Here is a 27,951-nt window from a genome sequence, read left to right on the forward strand (position 1 = left end):
AGTTTTCACTTAGTCTTGCCACATGGTTTATACAAATCGTGTTTATTTTGTAGATAAGATCGAACTTTAGGAGATCATTGTTATCATACTTGTACCATCACTACGAATCTCACTACACAAGGCAAGTACCAGCGAAGAGATGAAACTAGGAACATTTCCCATGGATTTGACGGCTCAGAGCTCTACAGACAAATTGCATCCCGTGGATGCTCCGATCATGACATAGCTGAAACTCCGATCCACCCGTTGCAACAACCGAATATTTTATTTTTTCGTTTACTTGCGGATAGCCTTCTGGTAGAAAGCAAGCTCCTCACCCTCCAGAATGTAACCGTCACAGCGGCCGGACTGGCCGGGGCGCGAGGCAACAACGGCGAACAGACGACCGGACTCGAACTGGCGCTCGATGGCAGACTCAGTCTTGCCGGAGTCAGCGAAGCGGGCAGCCTGCTTCTTGGCGACGGAGGCGGACTTCTTCTCCTCGGTAGCATCGGTCTTCTGCTGGCGTCTACGGCCGATGGGCTGGCCGTAGTGGGCCTCGTACCACTGACGGAAGGGAGCGGCGTCAATCTGGACAACGGCCGACTTGGTCAGGGTGTTTGTGCGGACCAGCTCGTTGTTGGAGGGGTGGAAGGACACTCCAATGACACGGGTCTTGCGGGAGATACCCTCAGAGCCCCACGAGAAGTTACCGGAGTCGAGACGGAGACCACGGAACTTCTGGTTGCCACCACGGGTGCGGACAAGGTGGATGCGCTTGGTGCCAATACGGGTGTTGGCGGGCTGACGACCCTTCTCGAACGCTCTGTAGGACAAAGTCATGTAAGAATCTGCAACTGGTATATCGAACCCTCTCTCTTTCTCTCCTTTAAAAAACACTCGATCTCATTCTGGGTTGATAGAATCGTACCTCTTCTTGCGGTAGTGAGCGCGCTTGGCACCGGTAGCGCTGCGCTTGTGGCGAGAATCCCGAGAAATACCCATGTTTGCGATTGATGGAGGGGTCTAAGTCGACGGGCACAAAGTTAGATAGATGTTGTTGATGATGGACCTTCAACAGGTTTTCTTTTTTTGGTCCTTTCAATCCTTCTGTTTCGTCGCGAGCGCCGTACAAAATCAATCCACGAATATCGAACAATTGGGCGACAGTGGTTGTGTAGTGGTTGAATGATCGTTGGAAGCGAGACAGTATCGAAAGTTGATGTAGAGGAATTGAATGCCGATGATCGAAATTGATGGGCGCAGCGAGCGAAACAGAAATTTTCGAAAGAGACCTTGCAGGAGTTGAGATAGCCCGATAACTCACCTCTAAATGTGCAGCCCTTCACCAGAAACACAGATTAGTTGTCGTAGGGTTGTCGTGGGAGTTTGAGGTCGTGGAGTCGCTGAATTTCGCAGGGCGCACTGTGTCGCTCGCTTGTGTAGTGCCCTAACTGACACTAGGCCCAATTGGGATTAATGGCCCCAGTCACTGGATCGGTCACTGGATCAGTCAGGTGATGCTGTGGTGGCTGAGTCAGTGTCTAGTCACGTGTTGCAACCCTCTGATCTGGAAGAGGCCATCGTACTCCATCGGAACATTCAAGCCATTTACATCTGAACGTTGTACAGCATTGAGCCTTCAATTGTGTCATTTTCCAACTGCCCTTGCAACCCTGAAATCTATACAGATACAAATGATTGACTTTTTCTGCCACTAATTGCACCTGTCACCATCTACTGGCTCTTGCCGTTCTTCGCCTTTTGCTCCTTCACAAATTGCTTAATGCGCGAGAACGAACCGTATCCCTCCACAAAACACGACGCAACCCACTTCCACCACAAACCCGACCGAACAGGCACATTCAGGGGCTTTAACTGAGTCACAGCCAGCGCAACGGTCTCAATGATATGAACACCCACGACATACGGCTGGAGAATGCAGACGAGACGCGGAAACCAGGGCACCTGCTGGAGCCCCAAGTACTCGTAGAGATCCGAGCCAGGCTGCAGGTTGCTGCGCAGGAAGCAGGTGACGTAGAACAACAAACACAACACAAAGATCACGGCCTGGATGCCGTACGGAGCACGGTACTCGGTGAGTGTAATGTCGCTTCGACCCAGACGCTTCAGGCTCTCCTTGTGCATGGCGACCATTCGGCCGCGGGCCTCCGAGTAATCCTTCATCACGGGTTCGATGGGGACGCTGTAGCGGGTACCGTGTGCGGTGATGATCAGGTTTGAGGTACTGATTTCTTCCAGGTGGGCGTTTTTGGCTTGGGTGGATGTGATCCCGCAGTAGGCTTGTAGAAACAGTATGAGAGACTCTTGGTGGTCGGCATTCATGTGCTTGATGATGAAGTCTTTGGACGACATGGTGGCAGATTTATCATGGGAGGTGTACAGGCTGGAATTGTGCGAAGACCAGTGAAACAATTGGGATTTGAACCGAGTACTGAACAACACCCCGGTACGATGAAAGAGGGGAGTTGGTAACACAAAGGGTTAGTAGAAAAAAAGTGCCAAGACCGGGGCCTCGGCTTCACAGTTTCCGCCATGCCTGACACTTTACGCTCATCACACCACACCTCACTAACGCCACTACACGAACTCACCACTGCACTGTTGCACTTCACAAAGATTGTATTCAACTCACCCATGATTGCCCAAGAATTTTTCATCGCACATACCCTCCGGTGTATGGCGTCCCATTGGCCCTGCACGCCGACCAGGAAAACGATTGCAGGAAAAAAAAGAAAAGATCCCGAAGAGGTGAATGGAATATTAAACAAACAACATGGCTCTATGGAAAACAGCATCGAAGCAATTCAAGAATTGAAAACGAATCACTCGTAAGGACGTTAGATCTTCGTGATAAGATTGCCAATGGAACCAGAATGGGTGATCAAGCCCTGTTGTTTTCAAAACGCGATCAACTCCTAATTCGGTCTTTGAGCAGACATTCTCCAAATGGTCTTGGGGGCGGGATTGCATGCCTCAGTCATTACTTACATGAGAGCTAGGGTGAGGTCACCGTGGATGCGTGCCTTGAGCTCGACCTCGATTTCCAGATTCAGTTCCAATCTCAACTTCATGCCTTCCTCGTCCAGCATTGATTTCTCCTCCTTGTGCAGGACATCCATACCGCCAGAGGGCTTGAAATCCGAGTTCTCATTCGAGTATGGCTGCAGGGCTTCATCGTCGGAGTATTCGTACTCGTCGGAGCCATAGTCATCTTCGTCCGTGTATTCATCGGAGTCGTATTCTTGAACGGGTTGCTTCTGTTTCTGTAGTGATTTCTTCTGTAGTTGTTTGTTCTTCTGAGTCTTGGCTTGGGGTGCCTCATCTTCATATTCCTCGTCGGTGTAGTCGTCGGCGCTATCATAGTCTTCGCCGTCAGACAGATCCTCTTGCACAGGGAGCTTCTTGGGCTGCTGTTTGGTCTTTTCAACGGTCGCCATACTGAAGATGATGGACTAGATTATGGAGTTAAAAATTTAGAGGTAGGAAGAAGATAATTTCAAAAGAAAAAGGGACAAAGTAGACGGATATCCTAAACATCCACTAACAAGAAAGAAAAGGGACGATATAATATGAGATGATTCGATGTGGAACGGCAAACGGCACATCATATCAAGCGCGGGATATGACGTTGGAGGCTTTCTCTCCAACTTCTCTCCAATCTGCACAACCGTCATTGTCAAAGGACACTCTCTGGCTTGACCTGTCACGACGGCCGTGTCTGTAATGAAAAGTCAACAAGAAATAGTTGGAATCTCCTAAATGGCCAATTGGAAATCCACCTCCTGTCACAATCCGTGGAAACAAAGGCAGGCTCGTGGCCTGAGCCGAAGGAACAAACCCAGGCACAAGTAAGATTGCCTGTGGTCTCCCAACTTCATTGGCTGACTCGTTTTGACAGGGAAGTTGCTGTGAAGACTTTCGAGTTGCGTCATATCATTTCCCACGTCTTACGTCTGCTTAATCTATTCATGTGGAGAATGCCAATGCACCAAATTCACCGATATCCAATCTGATTGGCGCGTGAAAATTGGCCACGACTATTTTCCGATGGAACTGTTATACAAGGTTACTCCAGATGCGCTCCACGTCTTGATCCTTGTCCGGAACGTCATACCTTTTCCCGCTATAGGATCCCCCAGCCCGTCAGTTGTGCAGTATCTGCTGAGCTTGAATCCAAGTCCGACATCTGGCACCGATGGACCCCAGAACCACAGCATCATTCCCATCTGACGTCGGAGGCGGCTGAATTCTGACTACGAGGTCCGGTTTTATCCAAGTCTAGTGGCTCTTCTAACGATATAAACGGTTGGAAAATCTACATCATAACACTATACGTACGATTGCATAGTACTTCATTTGTCTTATTTCTCACGCTTAGTCCTTCTTTATCTCCTACTCGAGTCAATTCATATTCCCCTCATTCCCCCTCCTGGACTATCTTCTTCTTTTTTTTTCCAACATGTCCGATCAAGAACAACCTTCCACTCCCAATCCCGACTCAACAAATACAACCCCCAACAAACCCAAACGTGCCCCTCCCAAGCTAGGCAAGAAGTCTCCCGCCAAACAAGAACAAGCCCCTCCATCCTCGGAACAAGACCAGGACCAGGACAGGCAACCCCAAGAAGACGATTCCAAGCCTGAGGAACCCGTCAAACAACAAGAACCAGACTTAGAGCCTGAGCCCGAACAACAAGACGAACCCGAGGCCGAACCAGAACCAGAACCCCAACTCAAGCCCGAACGTCGTCGCCGCCGACCTCGTCCCCGCCCCCAAGAATCAGACACCGAGTCCATCGCCCGCAGCGAAATGGAACCAGAACCCAGACCCCAGCGTCGCGTCCGTCGCCAGCGCCAGTCACAGCAACAACAAAACGGCAGTCCGCTCGGCGGGCTTCCGGGCGTTGGCGGCGTGGACCAGGCCGGCCAGCTCGTGCAGAACACAGCCGGTAATGCCCTGAACGGGGTGACTGGTAGTGCGGGCAAATCTGTGGGTGGGATTCTGGGTGGTGGAGAGAACAAGAAGGAAGATGATGGTGGACGTGATGAGCAGCTTCGTTTGCGACTGGACTTGAACCTGGATATTGAGGTTCAGCTTAAAGCGAAGATTCATGGTGATTTGACAATTGGTTTGCTGTTAGTACTCCCGTTTTCTCTTTTCCTCTTTTTTTTCTCGCGGTCTTTATGTCCCGTCACATCTAAATCCGAACCCTCCGATGTGGCTCTAACTTGGCTCGATACTTCCGTTGGTGCATTTCACTGACTGACGATCTAGTAATTAATCTTGCTGCTATTCAGCAAATAGAACAGAGTATATACCTCACTTCTATATCTGCTTACCCGATCTCATCTCGATGAAAACCCCCGGGCCCTGTACTGGTGTAGTCGGGTGTGTCTACGGAGACCTTCAACGACTTGTTTATTGGTTATGCTACGGTGATGCACGATGCACGGGTTGATTTTTTCCTATCTTTTCAACTTGGATTCCTGGAATTCTCTTTTTGTCTGATCGTTCAAGGCTGCAGCTTGGTCATCTCTCTAGATCCGGTCTCAACTGTCCTGGTGTCTTTGCGGTGTATAGTCCCTTGAGCCTTTCAGCCTTATAAAGTATCTGAGTCTGGAGAGTAGGAAAAATAAAATTGGCTCTTGTGTTGTAATTTCTCTTCAGTGCTATATGTAGAAAGAAAGTACCTGGTAAAGATCAAGGCAGGGAGTTAAACTGCCAGACCTTACACAGAACAATCTTAGACATCATTCAGGCGTCCATAATTTTGTTGAAAGGAAGTCGGACAGGTGTAACTGTTCTCATACTCGGTTGAAGCCACTAGAAACATGTGTGCATTAAGACGCTCTGAACAACCCATCTAGTCATCTATAAACATTTATGCAAAGAATCCAACCTCAACAGAAAACCAGACGTGCGAAGAGATGAAGAAATAGGTACAATAAGTATCGAGAAACTGACAGATGGAGAAAAGGGTTGTTAATATAACCAAACCATACAGATTCACTTCTCTTTGTTGATGTCTTTTATGAACCAAATCTGACACCAAAAAAATGCAAATAGGAAACTCTTTCAAAGCGTCACAAAACCACCCCATAATGCCATTTCCTACAGTCCCGCAATGTACATCAGTCCATATCCAATAGTCACAATTACCGCAAACGACATGAGACTGGCCGGGATGCCGCGAGTGAGGAAATGGCGGACTTGGAGATATCGCTGGCCTGTCTGGGGTACTTCGGTCATGATAGCAGCTAAGAGAGAAACAAGTTAGCAGAGAACTCAATGCAACTTGCCGGAAGGAAAAGAAGAACATACTCATATTAGGGAATCCACTGGTTGGCAAAGCCATGGCAACAGAGCACATCAATGCACTGGCCATGACCAACAAGTTCGGATGAGGGTTTTCCATGCTAACGCCGATCTGGCGGACAAGCGGGAGGATGATAAGGGCGGCGACGGTGTGTGAGATAAAGGTTGCCATGACAAGGATGAGAGAACAGAAGACCAAGAGGACGCCGTATAAACTGAGGTTCTCGACGCGGGCGGTGATTCCCATGGCGATTGTGTGCAGCAAGCCGGATGAAGTGACCGCCTTGCCGAGACACAAACCACCGGCGGCGAGGATGATGATTGTCCAGAGGAAATTGTTGAAGTCTTCTTTATTGAGGATTCCGGTACCGAAGAAGAGGACTAGAGGGATGATGGCGATGACACCCATGTCGCCGAAAATGTGTTCTAGCTGGTGGCTGAAGCACCAGAGGACAATTGTTAGGAGGGTGACGATGCTGACAAAGTACTGCATGCCGGTCCAGCGATCCTTGACGGGGCGGATGGGCATCACGGTTGCGTTACGGCCCGGGCGGAATGTTACCAGCAGCAGAACCCAGATGAGGAGTATGGAGATGATGCAGACGGGCAGTGCGATGAAAAACCATGTGCCCCAGCTGATGTTCGGTTGCATGTTCTGGAGGGCAATGATGTTCTGCGGCGATGCAATTGGAGACGCTGCACCACCGACATTGGCAGCTAGGGCGATCCCTAACACGAGTGCCTTGGCAAAGTCTGACTCGGGAGGCATGTTGCGCAGCAAAGGCTGGATGATCGAATAGCAGAGCACGGGAGATGCAACATTGCTGATCCACATGCTAAGGAACATGCTCACAAACATGTTGGTCAATAGCATCACAGATGGCTTTGATCCAGCTTTGCTTAGCACGAATGTGGCCATGCGCCGTGCGACATCGTATTTGGACAGCGCCGCTGCTATTGAGAAGCCACCTAGGAGCAACATAATCACAGGAGTCCACATCGCTGAGAACACCTTGCCGACTGATTCCTTGGGTCCCAACCGCATAGGAGGCTCCTCGTCTGACCGCATGATGCCTAGAGTCACGACCAGGAATGGGATAAGAAGCGAAGTGACGAACAGCGGGATAGCCTGTCACTCAATGTTAGCTTCCAACCTGAGCAAATTAACAAACAGGATCTCATACCTCAGTGGCCCACAAGATACTAACGAGGACCAACATAGCCAAGCAATTCTGTTGCTCGGGAGTGTCCATTATGTTCATGGAAAGCATTGCGCCGAAGAGAGCGATACTAAATACGAGCGTACCAAAGCTCAAGCTGCAGAGCCATGACGGGAACTGGAACCGACCAAGCGGCGTTGACATCTCCTGAGTGCGGATCTCGTTCTTGTCACCCTGGCGTCGCGCAGTGGCCGGGTCCTCATCGCCGCCCAAGAGGGTCCGGCGAATACCAACATTAGCAGCCTGTGCACGGCGTTCAATTTCGATCATCTCACGCCAGACGGTGTTCCGCTCCCAGACGACATGCTCACGCAGGTGCAGACGTAGCTCGCGTCTAGCGAACTGCCTGTTGTTTTTCGTGACGATGCCCGCATACGCACCCTCCACGTTCTCAATATGGCGATCGATTCCAGCCATAGTGCCGTCAGTGAAGGGGGGCGCGGGATAGACAACAGAAGCTAGATAATCTCGACGCAGGCTGCGGTCCAAGGTCTTGTCATACTTCTTCAGGGCCTTGGCAAAGCCGGTCTTGTTCAGCTCGATAAAGGAGCGAAGTTCGCAGAGTGAGACATAGCATTCGATCAAGCGCTTTTTCAACGATATACCAGTATTGTAAAGAGCGAGGAAGTCCTCGTCATTGAAGTGCGACTCGTGCGGATCTCGGGTAGTCGACTGTCCAAAATAGGAGGAGTCTACCAGATCACCGTATGGCTCGTCCATGCCAGACTCGCCATCGATCGACTGCAGCAATCTCCGGCGTTTTGGGAAGGTCGTCCGGGACCGGTCATCGTCGCTATCACCACCGTCTCCTTCATCGTCCGCCAGCGAGTCATTGCTCGCAGCACTGGACCGCCGGCGCGGGATCGAGGTATTGCCGTTGCGACGGGAGCTTGCCTTGATGATTGTCTCACTGACGGGGTCCATATTCACACCGTCCGTCTCGGAAAGATATACATCGGCGTCTTTTGTGAGCTCACCCGCGAGTTCAAAAATCTCCGCCTCCTTCTTCTGATAAAAGGAACAGATCTTATCCATTTCAACACCAAGAGCCCGTTTAAAGATTGCATCTGGGTTACTCGGCTGAGCACCCAGAAGCGGAGCAGACTCTACATCTGTGGTGGACGGGCCCTCAATGCGATTGACCTGTTTCTCAAGGGTGTAGATCCTGGTCACGAATGCAACGTTAGCACCCATTCAAACAATTATCCGAGCCGGTGTATCGATCCTGTGCAATGTGACACCAATCCAGATCTCCGAATCTGCATGTACACACAATCACATCCACAGAGCACACAACCTAAGACCTAAGCGAACAACTTACAATTTCTTCAAATTGCTGTACGCGATGTAGTTCGAGCTCCAATCGGGCACAGCATTAAACTGAATACTATGCGAGAACTTCATCTTGGCTTTAGAGTCAGGACCGCCGTTCCCTTGCGATGCGTTGTGAGCGCGACGTCGGAGAGCCTCAACCCAGAACCGAAGACGAGAGCCCTGCGGCTGGACAGACTCTAAGGTCTTCTCTTGCGATTCTCCAGCACCTGTATGAAGTTCCGCAAGCGGCTGCGAGTTTGCAGGAGAGTCTAAGCGCCCAGGGCTAGTTTGATATTGGTCCGAGCGAGCGGGGCCCGGTGCGTTTGTGGGAGCTGGGTGGGAGGCAGGGTTGTACTCGACAAGTTCTATGGAATCGGAGTGCGAGGTAGGAGCCACCGTCGAGGGAGGAGGCCGGATAGTAATCGGCCTAGATCACCCAAGAAATAGAAGGAAGTGCAAGACGGAGGGGAACGTAGAAGCGGGCTCTATCGAGGGTGGGGGCGCGAGGAGGGTCAAAAAGTCCGGGTCAGCTGGAGCTTGGGGTTGCACTGGGCAATGGTCAAGTCGGCAATGATATAACGGGGCGCTCCACTGATAGGCCAAGGATCGCTCATCTGGTTGGAATCTACTCCGAGACTGTGGACATGTAAAATAGCGAACGTATTGGTGTTTTTCTCCCTCCGACTCCAAGAACAGTTGCGCTCGAGCTAAGCTGAGTATTAGGTAAGCATGCTGCTTGGCGGAGGGCTTACCAGACATTGTTCTATCCCAAGCACTGGGAGAGCTGTCACAGAGTGCAAGACGGGGTCGATACATAGAAACGATTGATATGCAGTGCAATGAAGTTTAATTTAGGGCAGGTGGCCTCCAATAGCAGAAGATGTAACACCAGGGGAGTAAGCCGCCATGCCTATATAAGACAATGATTATTGATAGATCATAAGCCACGATAAAAACTCCGCTTCATGTACCAAATTCCAAGGATTAACATTTTGGAGTACTTGTCTCGGAGAATATAATTAGCCTGTGAAGAATGACAGTCTTTTTTTTTTTGACCAGACGATGTAAATATACAGATGCAGAAGTGCTCAGAGATACAAGACAAACCCCAAACCCCAGATAGAAGAAATACAAGCCAACAAGGCCAATTTAGCGACGAACATTAGTGTTCAAGTTCGCACGACCAGAGATACCAATCTTGTGCTGCTGGTCCCTCTTCTCCCACACACCGCTACGACCCTCGGCAACGGCCACCACCTCAGCCGCAACACGATTCGAAAACAGCGCATCACGTCGCTTTTCCGACGCATCAAGAATCCACTTGATTGCGGTACGGCGACGCTGACGCAGAGTCAGTGGGTGAGGGATCTGCACGGCAGTACCACCGCCGGCGATACCCTTCTGCTGACGAATTCGGAAGAGAGGAGCCACGGAGTCGACGACGAGAGTGAGGTAGAGGACGGGGTCGAGGGGAAGCTGAGATGCTGGAGGAGCTCCGAGGAGACGGCGACGAGGGTTAATCTGGGGAGGAGAGGCGGTGCGAAGGTGATCTAGAATGAGAGCCATGTTCTAATAATAGGTTAGTCAACTTCCTCAACAGACCCACACCCGAACATGAACGGGAAAAAGAGAACCTCACCTTCTGCGCCTTAGCCAGTTTCCCGCTCTCCATCATCATCTTCGTGAACTGATCCTGCATGGTGTCGTAGCGCTTGCGGAAGTTCAACGTCTTCAGGTCCTCGGGGACGGCAGGCGGATCGAATTTAAGCCCAGGGTTCTCCTCAAGAGCCTGACCCTGCACCTGCTCAATCATACTGGCAAGGGCAGCAGCAGCCTCATCACTAGCGCCCTCGAGCCCAGGCACATTAGGAATAAGGTTAGCCTCCTTGTTAGGCTCAACGCCCTGCAGATCGTTCATCAGGCTCCGAGCGGAAGTCGAAAACGAGCGCGAGCCACTGGACTTCTTGAGTGCATCCCGCATAACCTTCGGCATATGCTTCATCGCATCCGCATCGCGGCTGAGGATCTATTTCACAAAACACAATTAACGACCATTTTCAGCGATTTGGGGCTTTCCACCAAACCCTCTGATTATGCATTCTCTCTCACCTCCTCAACAGGCGTCCCTTGGTCTAACTCCGGGGTAGAAGGAATACCATCACAGCGCTTTTCCTTATCCATAATTCGGGATATCTCGTTGGCCTCCTCGGTGACATCAGGCAGCTGATCGGCAGTCGGGAAAGTCTGCTGGTCGGGCTGGGGCTCGACCTTCTTCGAGCCCTCGCGCGAAGAGCTCCATCGGCGTTGAATCGGTAGTGACTGGACGGCACGGAATCGAACGGGGCTGGCGATGCTTCGGGGAGAGGACAGTGCGGGAGTGGTGGATTGGCGCAGGGCCGATACGGCCTTGTTGGCTGTGAAAAGGTTGAGTCGAGGCGCCATATCTGCGGTTGTGAAAATTGGCCCCTGTGCAACTATTGACGGGAAGTCGAGATTAGTAGGCCTTTTTGGGGAAGTTTGCGGCCTCGAGCAAATTTCCGGCTGGGCTTAGTCAGCGCCAAGGATTTCGATGTGAAGTCATGAAATGTACATTTGATGGAAACAATATTGAGAAGCCATGGATGCAGGTGGGTAGTAGGTCTAGATCAAGATCAAAGGGATACAAACGGCGTCCATTCATCTGCCCAGGTCGATATGTGGTGATATCACCTTTTAATGGTGATTTTCAAGTTGCTTTTTCGCGTAGATATATTTCCGCAAGCTGTATGTTGTAGGATGCCGAAACATTACTGTGTCAATTGAATCACTTTCAAAGCCCATTTAACCGCTCTTTTTTTTATTTTTTTTTTTTCGGCTACGGTTCACAAAGAGTTATATAGATATCCACATGTATGCAAAGTTGACTACCAATATACTATAGACAAGCAGTTTTGACATATAATACAAGAAAACACGGTAGGTGCTAGGCAATTCAGAATCAAGTAGACAAAAGAAAGACCTAGATCTCACAGAGAATGACCTCCACAACCCGAAAACAAAGCCCCAGACCCACGCCATGACTTAGTTGGCAACACTATCAGGGTACACATAGAAGGCCAAGGCAAGAATGATGTACATACCGAGACACATACCACCCTCCAAGTAGTTGGATTTTCCATCCTGAATAAGCAGAGTCACGACCAACCCAGAAATGAAGAAAGCAACAGTTTCAAAGGTCTGGAAGTGCAGAGTCATCTCGATGCCCATGATCCAGCCCAGAATGACCAAGAAGGGTGTGACAAACAGCGCAATCTGCAAGCTACTGCCAATAGCGACTCCAATTGCGAGATCCATCTTATCCTTGTACGCCACCACAACGGCAGTAACGTGTTCCGCAGCATTACCCACAATCGGGATCAGCACCAGTCCAATGAACGTCTTGCTCATACCAGTCGTCTTAACCAGGGGGTCAATAGCATCAACCAAGTAATCGGCGCAGATGGAGACGAGGACAGTTACGACGACGAGAACAACGGCCGCAGCCCAGGGGCTGAGAATGCGCTCCTCTTCCTCTTCGTCCTCCTCAGCACCAGCGGTGTTTTCGGTATCGCTGCCATTCGTCTCTTCGAAGAGCTCAGAGTGGGAACCCAGTTGGAAATAGAGGTACATGACGTAGATGGCCAGGAGGATGATGGCGGTGCCGTGCGACAAGATAAGGATATTCTTCTGCGCAGCGCGGTCCGGGTCCGTGATTTCACCTGTACCGTCGGGCTTGGCGACGGAGTTATTCGAGATCGCGGCGTAGAGGGTGGCAGGGATGATAAGCGATGCGGTCGCCACAGCCATGAGCGAGGACATGGTTGATGCTACAGTGGTGTTGAAAGACTGTTCGCGGTAGCGGAGTCCACCGACAAAGAAGCAGCAGCCCAGGACGAGCAAAATGTTAGACAAGATGCTGCCCAGCATGCTGGCTTGGACGACGCGAATCTGGTTCTGTTTCAGGGCAATGATGCTAACCTATCAAGAAACAAAGCAAATTAGCATCAGATCCAACACCGGGTATGTATCACCTGCAAGCATCGAGGGAATTCATTCGGGGCCGAGGGTTGGGCGAGCTTACAATCAATTCAACAGCATTTCCAAAAGTGGCATTCATCAGCCCACCAAGGGCCTGGCCCAGAGTAGCGGCCAGCTCCTCGGTAGCAAAGCTCAGCAGCGAAGCGAGAGGGACAATAGCAAAGAAATTTAGGATAAAGACAGTGGTTGAGTCCCATCCGAGGGCACCGGCAATAATGCCCAACGGCACGAAGATGAGCAGGACATTGACGTAGTCACGGACGATGGTCTTCCATGTCAGATGGACGACGTGCCTTGGCCAGTACACCCAGACGTGGGTATCCTTTGCGTGGTGATGGTGCTGTCCATGCTCGATGTGCTGGTGAGGTTCGAGGCCAGAGAATGAACCACGGCGTGTGCGGAGTAGTCCTGTACGCTCATTGGCGTTCAGGGAGCCGTTGTTGCCAGAGCTCATTTTCCGTGGCCCGAAGGTGTGGCTTCGGAAGTGGGAGCGGAAGTTTGGGAGAGCTGAATTAAAAAAAAAGGATTTCGAGTTAGTTTGAAAAATTAATGTATCCGTTGCCTGAACGGATTTGTGGGTATAAGACTTGAGAAGCTTTCACAGAAAGTTGAAAAAGAGCGGATGAGAAGAATGGAAGAAGGAGAAGGAGAAGGGGAAAAGCATATCAACCCACACATAGTTTGCTACCAAGCGTCAGAAGAGGTCGAGGAAAGAAATATTGGGTTTAAGCCACTTTTCGTCTCTTGGCGATTGTAATAAGAGATTTCCGTGGAAATCAAGGTTAGCACAACCTTTCGCTGTTCGAGGAATGCAGAGAAAAGTGGAGTGGCCAAGGTGTGGCCCAGTCAGTGGGGAGGGGAGCTTCGTAATGACGACCCGCTAGCCTTGGAACTCCACAATATTGGACAAGGGACCACAATGATTGGTTGTAGCTTAAAGGCCAAGACCCTGCACTGCCACATTCCAAAATCAGTGCACGGACGAGGCGTTTCGGAGATCCTTGGATGCTGACGAATTAGACTTTAGTAATCGGGGAAGTTGGTTGTGTAAGAGAAAATAAAAATGTAGATTGGAACTATATAGCACATGGTATATGTCTTTAAACACCAGTAAAAGGAGAAACCCAGTCCACATAATAAAAGAAGAAAGTTAAAGCAAAGAATTATACATCAGGGTAGTAAGTCACATCAGGAATTGAAAGAGAAAGAGAATAAAAAAGGAGGGTTAAGACAAAAAAAAAACCAAAACAAAGCAAAAATAAAAAGGTATAAAGGATAGATTGGAAAAAAGAAAAGGAGGGGGTGGGTATGATCATTACTCCTCCGGCAGTGCTCCATTAGCTTTAAAATCCATCCGACTGCCCTTGCGACCAACACCCTTAAGCATACTGAAACGACGCAACATAGAGTCCCGTTTCCCGGCATTATTGTTATTGAGCACCGGGGACAACGGGGCCGTGCCATTGGTAGTCGTCAGAGTTATCGCATTACTCTCGCGTGTGACAGGCCGCGAATAATCGCGCGTGGACGGGAGGGTCGACCACCCACCACTGGAAGCGGGCGCAGGCCGGTCCGTGGCTGCCCCAGTGACAGAAGGGCCGTGGTTCTGGGAGCCAGCACGACTGCGGCCGTCTTGAGATTGGGCGGCCGTGTCACGAGAGGTATGGTGCGCGTCCAATGGGGTTTGGGATTCCTGGGCGACGGACGGCGAGGAGCCGTGCTTGTGTGTCTTGTCGCCGCTGAAGAAGGTGCGGCGCTTCTCACTTCGGCCGCCGCGGGAGTGGCTAGTTGTGCGGCTGTGGATTGTGGCCGTGTCGTCGTCGATGTTTTCGTCTTGTTCACCCACTGATTGGCCCTTGCTGTCGGATTGCTGGATTGTGAAGATGGAGTTGGTTGCTCCGTGAGATCGTTTGAAGGGGTTGATTATGCTAATCCGGTGACTGACGGATTGTCTGTCAGAGCGTTTGCGCGTGTGGGCATTGCTGCGGGCTGCGCGGTTTAGGTCTTGTTCCGGACTGACAACTCGCTGGATAGGTGCCATTCGGCGGTTGTCGCTCAAGGAGGGGGAATGGCGAGCTGTCTGGGTGGCTGTTGATGATGAGTGCTCCAGCGAAGCTGGGATGAGAGAACCCAGCTCGGGCCCGAAGACATCTTCAAAGCGTTGAAGCAGTTCGGCTTGGGTAGCTTGCTGAGCAGGGCGCTGGTAAAGAGACAGTGCGTATTTGATGGCCAAGGCGTGGTCGACGAGTGCAACGGAGAGTGCAGTCTCCATTGGGTCCACAGGCTGCTCTGTTTCTTGTGCCTCTTCAGCGTCTTCGTCAAATTCTTCAAGTAGCCTTTTCCTTGCCAGCTCCGCATCGGATAGGAATACACGGTATGATGCCACACAGTTAGAGGTTGACGATCTGGTCTCAAGTAGTGATTCCAAGGCTTCCGTCAGAGTAGACAGAGTGGAATCCTCACCTGACGCAGCGCGGCGGCCAATAAGCTGAAGCTCCTGTGTCTTGCGCCACGTGCGCTCAATGGCAGTCTGCAGAGGCGACAGAGAAACCTCTTGAGCAGAAATAATTTCACTACGACGGAGGATATTCGGAAACGCTTCCGAGACAGTGAAAACAAGCTTTTCAACAAATTGCTCACGGACATCCGAGCTGCTTATGTGTCGTCGCGAGGTGGAAGAGAAACGAGACGGATCCGAGATAAGTAGGTGCTCGCGTACAGAGGATGGAACCTTGGGGCGCTGGTAGACAGGATGAGACACATCGCGGTACGCGCTGACCGCGCTGATCTGAAGGAATTGGCCCTCATAGTCAGGAATCTCGCCAGTAGACATGACCTGTGCAGTAGGATGTTCCCGCTGCATGCGATCCACGAAGGATGCCATGCGTTCTGTCGGGGATGCCTCGAAGATGAATTCTTTATCGCGGAGGCCCGGGGGAAACCCGAGACCCTTGTAGGCCACACGGAAGTAACGCGGGAATTGTTTGCTGCCCTTCGAGATGGAGTCGTAAATTCGCGCCATGGAGCTTTGGGCTCGCGAGAGCTTGGCGAAGTCCATTGTTGTATGTTCGTAGTGCGCCGCGAGCTCCTTGTAACAAGCTAACGCGGGGCCCCAGGCCATGGCATTTTCAAAGTTCTGTATAACGGAGAAGTACAGTGCCTCTCTCCGCTCGAAGGCACTTTGAGGTGGGAAAGCGGGTCTGAGCAGCCCCGGCAGAGGCCTATTGAGGTCCCATTCATAGAGATCGGCATGGAACTGAAGAGCAAGACCTGCTTCAGTGAAGTTGCCTGCTGCAGCCTGAGCATCGGCAAGTTCATGAACGTAACGAATGAAAATATCCTCACGACCCATGTCCTTCATATATTCCATAAGTTTCAGAGCATGCAGACTCTGGGTTGAAGCACCACTCTGAGAAGCCACCAAAAGATCCAAGAGTTCATCGACTGTCCCGACAAGACTCTTGACAGCATTCGATAATAGATCATCGGATATAGCCTCGCCCTCAAACAGATCCAACAGCTCGCCGATGAAAATCTTCTGGCTTACACTCTCATTCATCTGCTTGGACTTGAACAGAGCATCCAGGCTGGAGATGATCTCCGTTTCAAGGATGGAGATATCTTCGTTCAGATCCCATTCACTCAGAATCATTGTCTGCAATATCTGAACGGCAACATGTCGCAGCCCCTCATGGACACTGAGACACAGACCAATGATGGGAGGAACCAGACCGGGAACGTACTGGACCTGATAACCGCCCAGCTTCTTTAAATTGAAGCGCTCCCTCTCATCGTCCGTGGTCTCCCAGCCAATGGCTTCCCAGGTAGACCGCAAGAGTTCTGCACCTTGCTCGCGCACATCGCCCGCGATCTTCCAAACAGCGCGGCGCTTTTGCTCGGGGAATGTCTCGAGCGCAAGGACGTCGCTAGATATCACCTTTAATAGAGTCGTGAAGAACGACTCCCACAACTTGGTGTCGAATGTGTCGGCATCATCCGGTGCCGGAAGGAATTTATCAATTAGCAACACTGCAATATGTTCAAGACTTTGGATGGTAGCGCGGTGATTGTACACATGGATACTGAACCAGGTCTCGGGATAAGCCTCACAGTCGAGGATGGAGTTGTGGGCTTCAAGGGTCTGAGTTACAAATAGTACAAGCTCCATTTCTTTCATCCTGGGAACCTTGGGAGATGGGATCTTGGCAATTGCAGCCATGAGCGCAGACAGTTCGACCAAAGACTCATCGAAGCTTTGAGGAACCTTGGCAGTCTTCATCTGGAAGGGGAACGCCTTGCTGAAAAGCAAGGACAGATACTCCGTCTCATCCACTCCCTCAGAAGAGATGGCACAGTAAGAGGCGACGATGCTTGGCATGAATCCATAAATCTGAGGATCCGACTGGGTGAGCAATTGAGCCACGATTGAGCTGCTCAGTCGCACCTGATCACGATACAAATCCGAAACGTCTGAGGTGGATCCCCAGTATGGAGCCAACCAGCCAATGCAGCTGGAGATCAACGTTCGTCTCTCATCGCCAGAGGCGAAAACCTCAAGTAGGGTATAGTTCTGGATGAGAACTAGCTTATAGAGTATCAACATGCCGGTGACATCCTTGCATGAATCCATGAAACTCAGAGCCATCATAATCATTTCATCCTTGCTCAGGACATTGGAGAGCTCGGGTAGCCATGTATGAAAATGCTGAACCACCAGTGTTTTGCTGCCAACCAAAGTCGGCGAGGAGTTTTTCATCAAAGTCTCCATACACTTAAAAATGGTATGCACGTCTCTGTTGAAGGTAGATTGCACTGTAGTAATGCCAATACCCTCCTCCTTGGCCTTTTGCTGCTCGCGGGCCTTGATGATGAACTTCAACAGATGGCGTCCCACCTTGAAGGCGGCGCGAAGATTGCGAGACTGCTCAACATCGGTCGCTGCATTCAAGAGGCGCAGGTAGCTTCGAATAAGGCATGGTGTGACGAATGGGAAGTTGAACTGCTCAACGGCGTAGCGGTCGACCAGCGGACCTAGGTTGAAACGTCGATCGTGAACAATTCCCAGAGCAGTGATCAGGTTGTTGAAGATCAAGTTCTCATATTCTTCATTACCAGCATTCTCGACCAGGATTCCAAACAGCGCGTCGAAGACACCACTGAGTTGTTTGACAATCTCGATTTCGGGGACAAAGAGTAAACGCTTCAGGGTATCTAAGACCTCGCCCACGGGCCGCTCTCGCCAGTTGAGAAGACTCAGAATGACTTGATCCTGGGAGTACTCTGTGCTGCAAAGATGGGTCTCAAGGTGCAAAGTGGCCAATGGACCCGTCAGAGCTTCATCTTTGGCGGATTCATTCTTGCCGAGGGCACTCCATGGGAGGTTCAGATAAGCACCCTTTCCATTTTCAATACTAGATGTCTGCTTGTCATAAGCATGCAACAGCAGAGAGTGTGGCCCATCTTTAATGAAAGCCTGCTGGTCCCAAAGGGGTATCCAGGCAAGTGCAAAGGGAAATTCTGGTGCATCTGCAATACTCATCACCATGTGTGAGCCAGGAATTTGTTCTGTGGGGATTTTGAGACGTATGGTCTGGTTCCAAGGTGTGCCGCGCTGGGCGATTGTAGTGCGCCATGCTGTGTTCGAAGTATTGGAGGACGAAGGAAAGACACATTTCTCTATCCGTGCTCCTTTAGCATCACGCACTTCGAGAGTAAGTTGAAGATTGTGGAGTCCGCTGGTCGTCTGCAGAGGAATTTGGCCAGCTTGCGGGTGAGACAGGAGGGCGTCTGTAGGGAACACGGCCTGAGATAGCGTCACGTAAATATCGGATCTTGGCTTTGTAGGAGCCTTGGAGAACCCAATGCGCTGTGTCTGTACGACATCATGCAATATAGTAGGGTTCTGACGGATCAGGTACTCGGCGTCGGAACTGGCAAAGGGGCGCAGATGAAGGTGTAAACGTGCTGCATGGTCGGCACGCACATACCGGCCAGTGGGACTCGGAAGCAAGGCGCGGATCAACTTGTCAAAGCCATCAGTCAGCCCCTCGCCGTCGTCGCCATCTCGACGGGGCGACCAAATATTGATCACTTGCTCAGTGTCCTTATCCTGTCGGAGAATCGGCGAGATCTCCAAGATTCCAACACCAACAGTGCGGATCGCCGAGACCTCCTTCGTTGGAGCGGGCTGAGGGCTAGTTGGCTCTTTGGCGCTGGACGCACTGCTCGATGTTTGTGGAATGCTTTGGGTAGTGGACTTAGATGGATGATCCAAGCTTGGTCTGCGTTGCTTGGGCGGCCACATCATGCTGCGTCGCGTTCTCAAGCTTCCCTTAGCCGAGGGCTGAATGCCCCCGTTTGCTGTAGCCTTGGTTGGGGTAGGATTTTCTCGTGAGATAGATGGCCTTGACACAGGTGTGGTATCAGTTGTGGACCGGGTCTCTGAAGCACGGACCCAAGCAACTAGATAGAGCTGCCGCCCGTTCGCGGACCCATCTCCGATGTCTGTTGCGGCCAACTCGGTAAACAGTGTCTTCAGTCGACTGCTCTGGCTCATGTTGACGAACTTATCAGGAGACGGAATATCTAAGCTAAAGGTCTCGGATAATGGACTGAGGGAACCAACGTCTGATCGAGAAAACAGCTGGATTCCAAGAGTCACTTGTCCCGGCGAATTGCCCGATACCGCGTTGATTTCCAGCAGTAAATGGTGAAGGCCTGTAGCATCGGACGTCTGAGTGGGACAGGAGTCGAGCATACTCATCTCGGACTGCAGCTTTGCCAATTGGATGGCAGAGTCGTCACCCGTTAGCAAACGGCCTCTATGCTCCGGATCGCGAACAATCACGTCCCCGCTAAGCATTTTGTTTGCCTTGACCAGTTTCCAGACTGTCTCGTCCCGCAATGCTTCCTTCTCCTTTCCAGTCAAAACGTTGTGTAGTAATTGTCGTCTTGCAAAGTCCAGCTCTTGTACAATTTTCGACATTTCCTCCAACAAGTTGTACCGGCGTTCCAATAGTAGTTCATGCAGATTGGTCGAATGCCATTCGCGCAGACACGATGCGATCTCATCGACTAGTGGCTCTGTGAGAGAGGTCGGAGTTTCATCACCGATCTTGAGCATTGGGACCGGGGCAGCAGGTTTGGGCGCATCAGGGTCGCGAGGAGCAAAGGAGACAGGTGTATGCGGGACCGAGCCTGTCCGCTGTCGCGGACTTGCCTGGTCTGACCCATCACCCTTGTGAATAATGATCTGGGAAGGCTTCCCCTTTTTCGCAAAGACAACTTCCGACACCTCGCCAGCCGCCTGGAAGTCACTGGTGGAGTAGTCTTGACTATTTCGAGACAGGCATTGTCCATCCCAGCCAGACAAAGTCAGTCGATCAATGCTTTTCCGATCGGCATTTAACAGTGCTTTGGATCCATCTCCGTCGCCCAGCACTTCTCTAATCTCAACACAATTTCGTGGGAAGATACCCGAGAACACACGAGCTTCGAGAGTCTGGCCCTTGGTGCTTGTCAAGCCAGCCAGCAGCGACGGCGGCGCGACCAGATAGCCTCGGCACCACTCACCGTCCGTGCCTCCTTGTTCAATTATGTAGAGCTCATCGCCGAGCTCCAAGGGTAGATCTGCCCGGGAGGAGGGGGTGAAAGGGTATATGGCCACGGCAAAGGCGATGCGAGGCAGCGGCCGCCAGGGCATGGCTGTGTTGTGAATCGCTCGACGCGATTGGAGCTCGAGACACCCGGTTCGAGGCGTGCCAGTCCCCGCAAACGGGTCTCCGATCGCAAGGTTCGCGGGAAGGGATTCTTTGGGATGTGGATCAGTTCGAGGAATGTTCGTTTCGGTCAATCGAAGGCCACATGTAGTGGTAAATCCAATTGGGGTCCCGGGGGTGAATAGCGAGAGGAATGTGGAAATTCGAGGAATGCGACAAGTAATGATCTAAAGAGACATGATTAGGGTGGTACACTCAGGACCAAAGGAATCGTCGCCCTGTCGGAAAGCGAGGAAAGAGAACACAGAAAGTAGTTCTCTACAGCAAAAGACACAAATGTCTGAAGTGTTGCAATTGAGAGTATCCGTGCCCCCCCTTGAGCGACATTTCGGTGGAGACCACCACTTCAAGGCGTGGGGAAGACACTCACCGTTTAAAAAAAACACACAGGGTTGAAAATCGAAAAAAGGAAAATGCAGGGAATGGAAATATCCCCAGAGAGAGCTTGAAAGGAGAAAGAAGATTGAAATTGAAGATCGAAGATTCACCCCCACATACCACCACCTCTCAGGCTGGGGACTTCGGAGGATAACTGCCTTTACCTTGCTTCCTCTGTGGTTGAAGGACGCAACACAGGATTGCTTCTCTTAACATTCAAGCTGTTTGGAAACACTGATTGACGCTGAATCTCGTTTGATGTTTATTCCCATTCGCCTGGTATAGTCCACATCTACCAAATGTGATAGATCCTACACCACGCTTCATACATTGTACTCCGTACCTGCAACACCCCATACCCCTGAAACAATGTGAACGGTGGGTCAACATGGCCAATGAAAAGATTGAATCCGGTACAACCTATAAGAGAATGCATAGTAAAAAGCAAAAACAAAACATTCAGATTCAAGAGCAACATCTCATTTCCATCCGGGTCTTCTTCCGGGTCATCTTCTGGATCATCTTCTGGGTCTCTGGCCGGTCCTGCATTGGTAGTGAATTAGCTCACACCGGGCTGTTTGGGGTCTGCCAAACCCCCATGGTGTGGTTGGCTGCATGTACTTCAATAGAATTAGGATTCCAAAGCTCTAGATACCATGCATAGGAGTAATGTTTTACCCAATTCACCCCCCGCCCGCACAAACATAGTACTAAACTCAAGTCGATTTGGGTCTTCGGGGGGAGGGGAGGGGTCCATCAAGAGGAAAGTGAGCTGAAGCACCAAAGGGACAATTTCAAATTTGTTCATATTAAGGATTTCATCATGGTCCTTCAAGATCAAGATAGGCTCTTACCGTCTTTCCTGGGTCTCGACGCAGCACAGCAAAGTTATCGCGGCAACAGCTACTTTACCCATAACAATTACAAGAATACTGAGAAAGAGCAATAGTCCAAAAGGATCACTCATGGGATCGGACTGAAGTCTCATGATCCCCCCCAAAAAAAGGAAAGACTTGTTTCAGACATTAAAATTAAATTCGAGGATTCTGAATCGCTATACTTGATGAACCTTAAATTTCGCCTAAACCCGTTCAGGTAACGGCTACATCGAACGTGTCGTGTATACATACATGTCCAAGGCTACATAGTTAGGTTAGAATCCATAGATATTTGTAAAGGTCCTCTCTAATTGCACAATTTTAGCAACCAAAAGTACTACAGCATTTGAAGTTCAACTCTCGATCAAGCCAAACTAGGGCACATAGGATAGTCTTTCGGAGGCTCGAAAGCAATGGGATGCTGAAGCCTTACGAACGGAACAGATAGACAGACAGGTGGAGAGAATACAAATTTACACAAAGATGGCGGCACGCTCCAGTTTGATACCGAGATCTAGGTGAGTATCATGATTACTATCTTCTTCTAAAATTAAGCAAGATGACTCTGTGGAAGTAGAGATCTCAAGAACTCAACACAGATCAAAAGACACAGCGATGTCCGTACGGGGACCAAACTTCCAGCCCTTCAACATGAGAATAGCGAGACTGAGCAGGGCTTCTACCTCTTTTGATGCTCCCTTCAAGTTTCGCAAGGAGCTAGTTCACGACTACGCTCGAAGAGGGGGGTTGGTCGAGGCTGTGACTGTTACTCAATTGTGTGAGGCCTGGATTCCATTACAAGCGAGAAGAAATGGGTTGATGAACTTAGAGGAAACTCGAGGGCAGAAGTTCAGCTTATATCGTTGGGATGGCGGTGCCTTATTTCTTTAAACCCAGAGGCAAAATGGTTTCCTGACAGTGGTGAGATTGAAAATCCAAGTTGAGTCGAGAAGATATAAAAGGACGAGATCGGGCTTGTGATTGTTTCGTAGTCTTATCCCTAGGTGGGCTTTTTGCTTGAATAGTTCACCTCCCTGCTCACGTTTCACCGTGCACCTAGACCTTACGGTTCTCAGTTGCACCAAAGCATCCCAAAGTCCAAGGGTTCTCGGACAGTTTGGGAGACTTCCCTGAAGAGGGAATCTGAGCTTTACAAAGTCAAAGATTATAGAGGAAAAAGTGGCTTGGTACCGCCTTCACACACATTATAAAAAAAAAAGAGAGAGATCTAACAAGAGTAAGAGAAAAAAAAGCAGAAATAAAACAAAGGGGAATAGAATTAAATGTTAGTAGGAAGTACATTTCATTTCCGGAACATGCTAAGGGTCTCTTCCTTGCGCCAGTCCAGATCCAATTGACCCTCATAGACATCTTCAATGATCTTCCGGGAGCGGTCATAGGTATTCTCATACCGATTCTCGCACTCCCGGAGCACCTTGAGAACAAGACTGCGACTGAGACCAGGGTCATCGGCATCACCAAAGTGCTTCTCAACACGCTTCTTGAGCATTTCGATGCCACGGCGGATTTCCCGATTGTCATAGGAAGCGATTACCTTTTTAGCCACTATGCGGGAGTGGCTGGCGCGGGCTACAATATCGGTCGGGTTACCGCCCGCAGCAAGGAGGTTTTCAATTGATTGGACGAAATCAATGAGTTTGCCGAGTGGGCGGTGAATAACGGCGTCGAGGTAGAGCTTCATGTGCTCCTGGAAGTCTTGGTGGGCCCGATCAGTCCAGCGTTTAACTGCGGGGATGTTGTGTACATCGACTTCCTCGATGTAGTGGTTCATGTTCTCGATGAGGAGAATGTGGTAATTTAGGATCTCCTTGTCTTCCGGATCTCCCGCACCCGCAGTGACACCTGGAGGTTGACCGGGTGCTTCCTTGGCAATGAACTTGAGTGATTCCCACATCGCACGGTTGATGCGGTCGTACGCGCCATTGACACTAACGCGAATGTCACAGAAGGACCCGGACGAGGATGATAGCATGCTTTCCACCGCATTGGCGAAGTTCGGGAACACCCGCATAAAGGAAATGACTCCCTTCCGCTTGTTTACCTTCACCTTGGTGTCTTCAATGCCTCGGATTTGCTCATCTACAAATCGGTTGAACAGTCCCATCACGCGGGAATGAATTTTCTGCAGTGCATGAAGAATAAACTCTTGATTCGTGTCATCAAAGTCATTCATGGCGGTCTCCAAGGCATAGAGAATACCAATTCCTTGCAGAGGATCAGCCTGCATCGCCCAGTCCACCATGCTCTGCATGTCATTCGGCCAGAATGAGTACACTTCATCCATGATCTGCTCGACTCTCTTTGCAATTCCCCGATCAGGATCATGCGGCTGGTTGGCAGAGAAATCGGGACAAGAGCGATTTTCGGGAATGGTCGCTGACACCAGGTCGGGGAAATCGGCGCTGGCAAGAGAATTGAGATGGAAGAACTGGATGATGAAGTTCTGCTCCTGAGCCATCATGTTCAGTGTCTCCCGCATGGTCCCAACAAATGCTTCATATGGCTCAGCCTTTCCTTGCTTCTTCCCACCGCCCGAAGCCAGTCGAAGCCCAGCGGCGGCCCGCACCGTCTTGCCTCGTCGCACAGTCAGTTTCCGTGCAGCCATGGTAAGACCTTCGGTCTCTTTCTCCTTCTCTTGGTGTGTGAAGAGGAGTTCCTGCTCATCTCCCGTTGGTTTGTGCGCAGTATTCTTCCAAGCCAGATTATTCTCGCGGAAGTCGCCCTGGTACGAAGGCTTGGACTGCTGCTCATAGAGGCTGACAAGGCTACGCCACTCTGCCATACTAATCTCCTTAGCAAATACCATCAGGGGATGATACCGCCAGACCTCTTGACGGAAGTGTCCTCGCGCAGCATAGTCTAGTTTCATCGCATCCTTGGTTCCGGCATTGGTCCAATCGACGCGTTTTTGTTCTGCCATTTTGAAGGCAAGGGCCATGAACTGCTGCAGTCGGTTGAGGAACATGGTTGCAGTGGAGCGATACTCTTCCTTCTTTTGCTTGATCGCACGCATCTGGCCAATTTCTGTATCAGCATAGACACCGACACTTGCATCGACTTGACGCTTCTTGTTTTGCCCAATGTCAGAGTCTATCGTGAGCATGGCTTTATACAAAGTAGCTAGAGCACTTTCAGTATCCCTCAATCCATCAGGGTTGCTCAAGGAGGCCTCTTTAAGCGGTCCGAGATCAGATGAAGAGATTGAAAGTGTCTTTAAAAGAGTTTGCAGCTCGTTTTGCAGGAGCTTCTGATTTGCTGTGTGCACCTGCAAACCTTGACCTTGAGCTTCAATATAGGCGACATCCTCGTGAAGAGTCTGTGATGTAGTCTCGTTAGCCGACTGAAGATCATTCCCGATTTTGTTTTCGTTGTTTCTAAACTCACGTTCAGTTCATGAGAGTAAAGGGTTAAAAGACCATCTAGCTCATCACACTCCTCAATCGTTCTATCGATCAAGCTCGCAAGTTGTTCCACTTTTCCTTCCTGTTGTTCAAGATTGCCAAGCCAACTGGTGGCCTCGACACGGCCAATCTCACGGCGAACATCTGCTTCCAAATCCTCAATCTTCTGTTCATCGGCCAACCGTCCGTTCCAGCCCAAATCAGTGAGAATTTCGTCAAATGCAATACCACGTCCGTCAAGGATGCTGGGATCGATCTTAAGGGCTTGACAATATTTGATAGTGTGGTCTTCACGGCGTCTGCGACGACGTCCTTGAGTTGCTGGGGATGGCGATCTTGAGTGATCTTCAACTTTTATAACAACATTAGAGAGGTTCTCCGGTGAGACCTCGGGAGTTTGGACAGGGGCAACCGCGATCTCCTCGGGTGCTGGCTCTGTAATTTCGACAGTTGGTGTCTCCGGCTCTGCAGCGGGCGCGGGGAGTTGTAGTTCTTGTTCCGAATTTGTTATCATTGGACTCGGCGGGGGGTCAGTCAGCGACCGGGAAAGGGAAGGCGCCGGAACAACGCTGGTGATGCCATCAGGGCCCGCGAGCTCGGCCTGTGACTTCTTCGCGGCTGCCAGCAGTCGCTCACCAGCCCCACCAGCCCTGGGCTTGAAACCGGCATAAGCATTTGCAGCCTTTTTCCAGGCGCCTGCAATATCCTTGCCTTCCTTTTTCTTGACCATAGGGCCGAGCCCCGGGCGATGCGGCTCAAATTCACCGGCTTCTTCATCCTGCTCCGGGGAAGATTTAGATGGCGAGTCCGTGGCAGGAACAATTTCGATAGGAGTCTTGGGCTTTTCATTGGAAGGCTGAATAGGCTCTGGAGAGGGCATGTTAGCAGCCATAATGGCAGCAGGCTCAGAAGCCAGTCCCTCAATTGCCGGTGATGAAGACGGTTCTCGGGGCAGTGCGGAAGTTCCAGCTAACAAGCTATCTGATGCACTTTTCTCTAGAGGAAGAGAGGGGTGATTAAATGTGAATATCCTCTCCCCGCCACCACGGTGGGGCGACTTTGGCCCAAAGCTGGGTGTGGGACGTTGGGATGCGTCCCTACTGTCGTTGTTGAAAGAACCAGAAGTTGTAGGACGAAGTGCATCATTGCCGAGCATGAATTCTGGAGCCTTATTCTGAACTGGCTGGGTAGCAAGAGGTGGTGGTCTGGGGGCAGAAGATGGGCGAAGTGACTCTGGAATACCAGCATAGCTGCTGGCTTGTGTTGCAACAGTCAGATTATCCGTTCCCCTCGGCTCGGATGGTGAGCTCGGGGGTTTTGTATTTGCTGCGCTACGCTCGGCTGCACGTGGCGGCGGTTGTTGGTCCAGAGATGACCCAGAAAGGAGCGACGGAGAAGGGGATTTATGTAGATCAAAGGGGGACGGCGCCGGCCTGCCTTGTCCTGTAGACGGCCGAGAACTGGTCGACGGCCGAGGTATCTGCTCATGGCTCTTTTGAGTGCGAAGTGTGGGGTCATCGGAAGGCTTCCTTTTGACTTCCCGAGGCGCATCGCGACTGGCATCACGACCTCTGTAGGACGGCTGTAGCGAAGCAGGCACCGGGCTGTCCGATGTTGAAGGAATTGGAGGGGGTTTCCTTGACGGTGGAGCGATTGAGGAACCGCCTGGTTGCGCTGGTTGCGCCGGCTGTGCTGGTTGCGCAGATTGTCCATGCCTTGCCAGCATTTGTCGCTCCTTGTCATCAAAACCAACGAGGTTAGGGATTTTTCCATTAGTGTACTTCCGGTAGATCTTGACCAAGCTCCCAACGAAGAACTCCTTTTCCTTGGAAGTCCTGGCATGCCAATAGTATGGCTTTCCAATAGTGACCGTGATTCCTACATTGCCTGCCCATTCTTTTTGTTGCTGCTCCACAGTTGTTCTCGGCACAAAAGAGGCGAATGATTGAATTGCGCTTAAATCATCGAGCATCCAAGTTTTGCCGATAGAGAAAGTCCCCTCATTGTTCTCTCGAGCCTTGTGTATGCGGACTCTACCTGACTTTCGAACGGATATGATGATGATGCGGGGTTTCTTATTCTCCGGTGACCCGTTCGGTGGGAAAGGGCTGGAGGGGTGCGCTGAATCCTCGGTAATGCGGACGTGGGTTATATAGGATTCAAGCACTGGCAGCAAAAAGATAGGTTAGCAGAGTACGCGGACAAAATGACATGTCAACGGAGCAAACGCGTTGCGATCCCGTCTGGGCCCCGTAGGTCACTTTCGCAACGTGTTGTAAAGCACAAAATTATTGACTAAGCTCGGGTAGGAGAGCAAAGCCGAGGAAGCACGTTGATCGTGTACGTACAGAGACCATCTTCATCCTTTTTTGCGAAACAGCTATGAATGATACGCTTCTTCTCATCCTCAAAAGCGGCCCCTCTTGTCATTTTGCTTGGGCTGGAGCCTGAATCAGACTGCGGATCTCCACGATTTGGGAGTAGCCCTGGCGGAGGCCCGCGAGGACGGTCTCTGCTATTCATTATGGTATCGGGGGAAGCAGAGCTCAGGTGTGGGTAGTCGCGAGATCAAGGGGACATGGTCGG

General features: G+C 50.8%; 9 protein-coding genes across 9 annotated transcripts; 2 read left to right on the forward strand and 7 right to left on the reverse strand.

Annotated features, from left to right (window-relative positions):
* Window positions 1-276: 276 nt before the first annotated feature.
* Window positions 277-2,355, reverse strand: Pdw03_2513 (40S ribosomal eS8 domain-containing protein; the record flags this gene model as incomplete). Its single annotated transcript, XM_014681772.2, has 4 exons — window positions 277-805; window positions 911-1,005; window positions 1,307-1,322; window positions 1,721-2,355. 4 exons carry the CDS (start codon window positions 2,353-2,355, stop codon window positions 277-279), a joined length of 1,275 nt encoding a protein of 424 aa, XP_014537258.2.
* Window positions 2,356-2,911: 556 nt separating this feature from the next.
* On the reverse strand, window positions 2,912-3,677 carry Pdw03_2514 (40S ribosomal protein S8; the record flags this gene model as incomplete). Its single annotated transcript, XM_066100214.1, has 3 exons — window positions 2,912-2,918; window positions 2,992-3,455; window positions 3,549-3,677. The coding sequence occupies 3 exons, from the start codon at window positions 3,675-3,677 to the stop codon at window positions 2,912-2,914; spliced, it is 600 nt and encodes a 199-aa protein (XP_065955614.1).
* Window positions 3,678-3,762: 85 nt separating this feature from the next.
* Pdw03_2515 (uncharacterized protein) lies at window positions 3,763-4,016 on the forward strand (the record flags this gene model as incomplete). The annotated part of the gene is made up of 2 exons (XM_066100215.1): window positions 3,763-3,851; window positions 3,902-4,016. The coding sequence occupies 2 exons, from the start codon at window positions 3,763-3,765 to the stop codon at window positions 4,014-4,016; spliced, it is 204 nt and encodes a 67-aa protein (XP_065955615.1).
* A 446-nt stretch (window positions 4,017-4,462) lies between these two features.
* Pdw03_2516 (Putative Remark: Protein is rich in proline) lies at window positions 4,463-5,285 on the forward strand (the record flags this gene model as incomplete). The annotated part of the gene is made up of 2 exons (XM_014681773.2): window positions 4,463-5,139; window positions 5,279-5,285. 2 exons carry the CDS (start codon window positions 4,463-4,465, stop codon window positions 5,283-5,285), a joined length of 684 nt encoding a protein of 227 aa, XP_014537259.2.
* An 830-nt stretch (window positions 5,286-6,115) lies between these two features.
* Window positions 6,116-9,499, reverse strand: Pdw03_2517 (Plasma membrane phosphate transporter Pho87, putative; the record flags this gene model as incomplete). Its single annotated transcript, XM_066100216.1, has 5 exons — window positions 6,116-6,261; window positions 6,326-7,448; window positions 7,504-8,704; window positions 8,861-9,280; window positions 9,483-9,499. 5 exons carry the CDS (start codon window positions 9,497-9,499, stop codon window positions 6,116-6,118), a joined length of 2,907 nt encoding a protein of 968 aa, XP_065955616.1.
* A 503-nt stretch (window positions 9,500-10,002) lies between these two features.
* Pdw03_2518 (Plasma membrane phosphate transporter Pho87, putative) lies at window positions 10,003-11,295 on the reverse strand (the record flags this gene model as incomplete). Its single annotated transcript, XM_066100217.1, has 3 exons — window positions 10,003-10,422; window positions 10,493-10,879; window positions 10,963-11,295. 3 exons carry the CDS (start codon window positions 11,293-11,295, stop codon window positions 10,003-10,005), a joined length of 1,140 nt encoding a protein of 379 aa, XP_065955617.1.
* Window positions 11,296-11,913: 618 nt separating this feature from the next.
* Pdw03_2519 (Calcium ion transporter Vcx1, putative) lies at window positions 11,914-13,587 on the reverse strand (the record flags this gene model as incomplete). The annotated part of the gene is made up of 3 exons (XM_014681775.2): window positions 11,914-12,849; window positions 12,953-13,416; window positions 13,584-13,587. The coding sequence occupies 3 exons, from the start codon at window positions 13,585-13,587 to the stop codon at window positions 11,914-11,916; spliced, it is 1,404 nt and encodes a 467-aa protein (XP_014537261.2).
* Window positions 13,588-14,224: 637 nt separating this feature from the next.
* Pdw03_2520 (Dedicator of cytokinesis C-terminal) lies at window positions 14,225-20,611 on the reverse strand (the record flags this gene model as incomplete). Its single annotated transcript, XM_014681776.1, has 1 exon — window positions 14,225-20,611. One exon carries the CDS (start codon window positions 20,609-20,611, stop codon window positions 14,225-14,227), a length of 6,387 nt encoding a protein of 2,128 aa, XP_014537262.1.
* A 2,635-nt stretch (window positions 20,612-23,246) lies between these two features.
* Window positions 23,247-27,888, reverse strand: Pdw03_2521 (Exocyst complex component Sec3, putative; the record flags this gene model as incomplete). Its single annotated transcript, XM_014681777.2, has 3 exons — window positions 23,247-25,280; window positions 25,349-27,531; window positions 27,714-27,888. 3 exons carry the CDS (start codon window positions 27,886-27,888, stop codon window positions 23,247-23,249), a joined length of 4,392 nt encoding a protein of 1,463 aa, XP_014537263.2.
* Between the last annotated feature and the right edge of the window lie 63 nt (window positions 27,889-27,951).

The sequence above is a fragment of the Penicillium digitatum genome, chromosome 1 (assembly GCF_016767815.1).
Source record: "Penicillium digitatum chromosome 1, complete sequence".
Lineage (NCBI taxonomy): Eukaryota > Fungi > Ascomycota > Eurotiomycetes > Eurotiales > Aspergillaceae > Penicillium > Penicillium digitatum.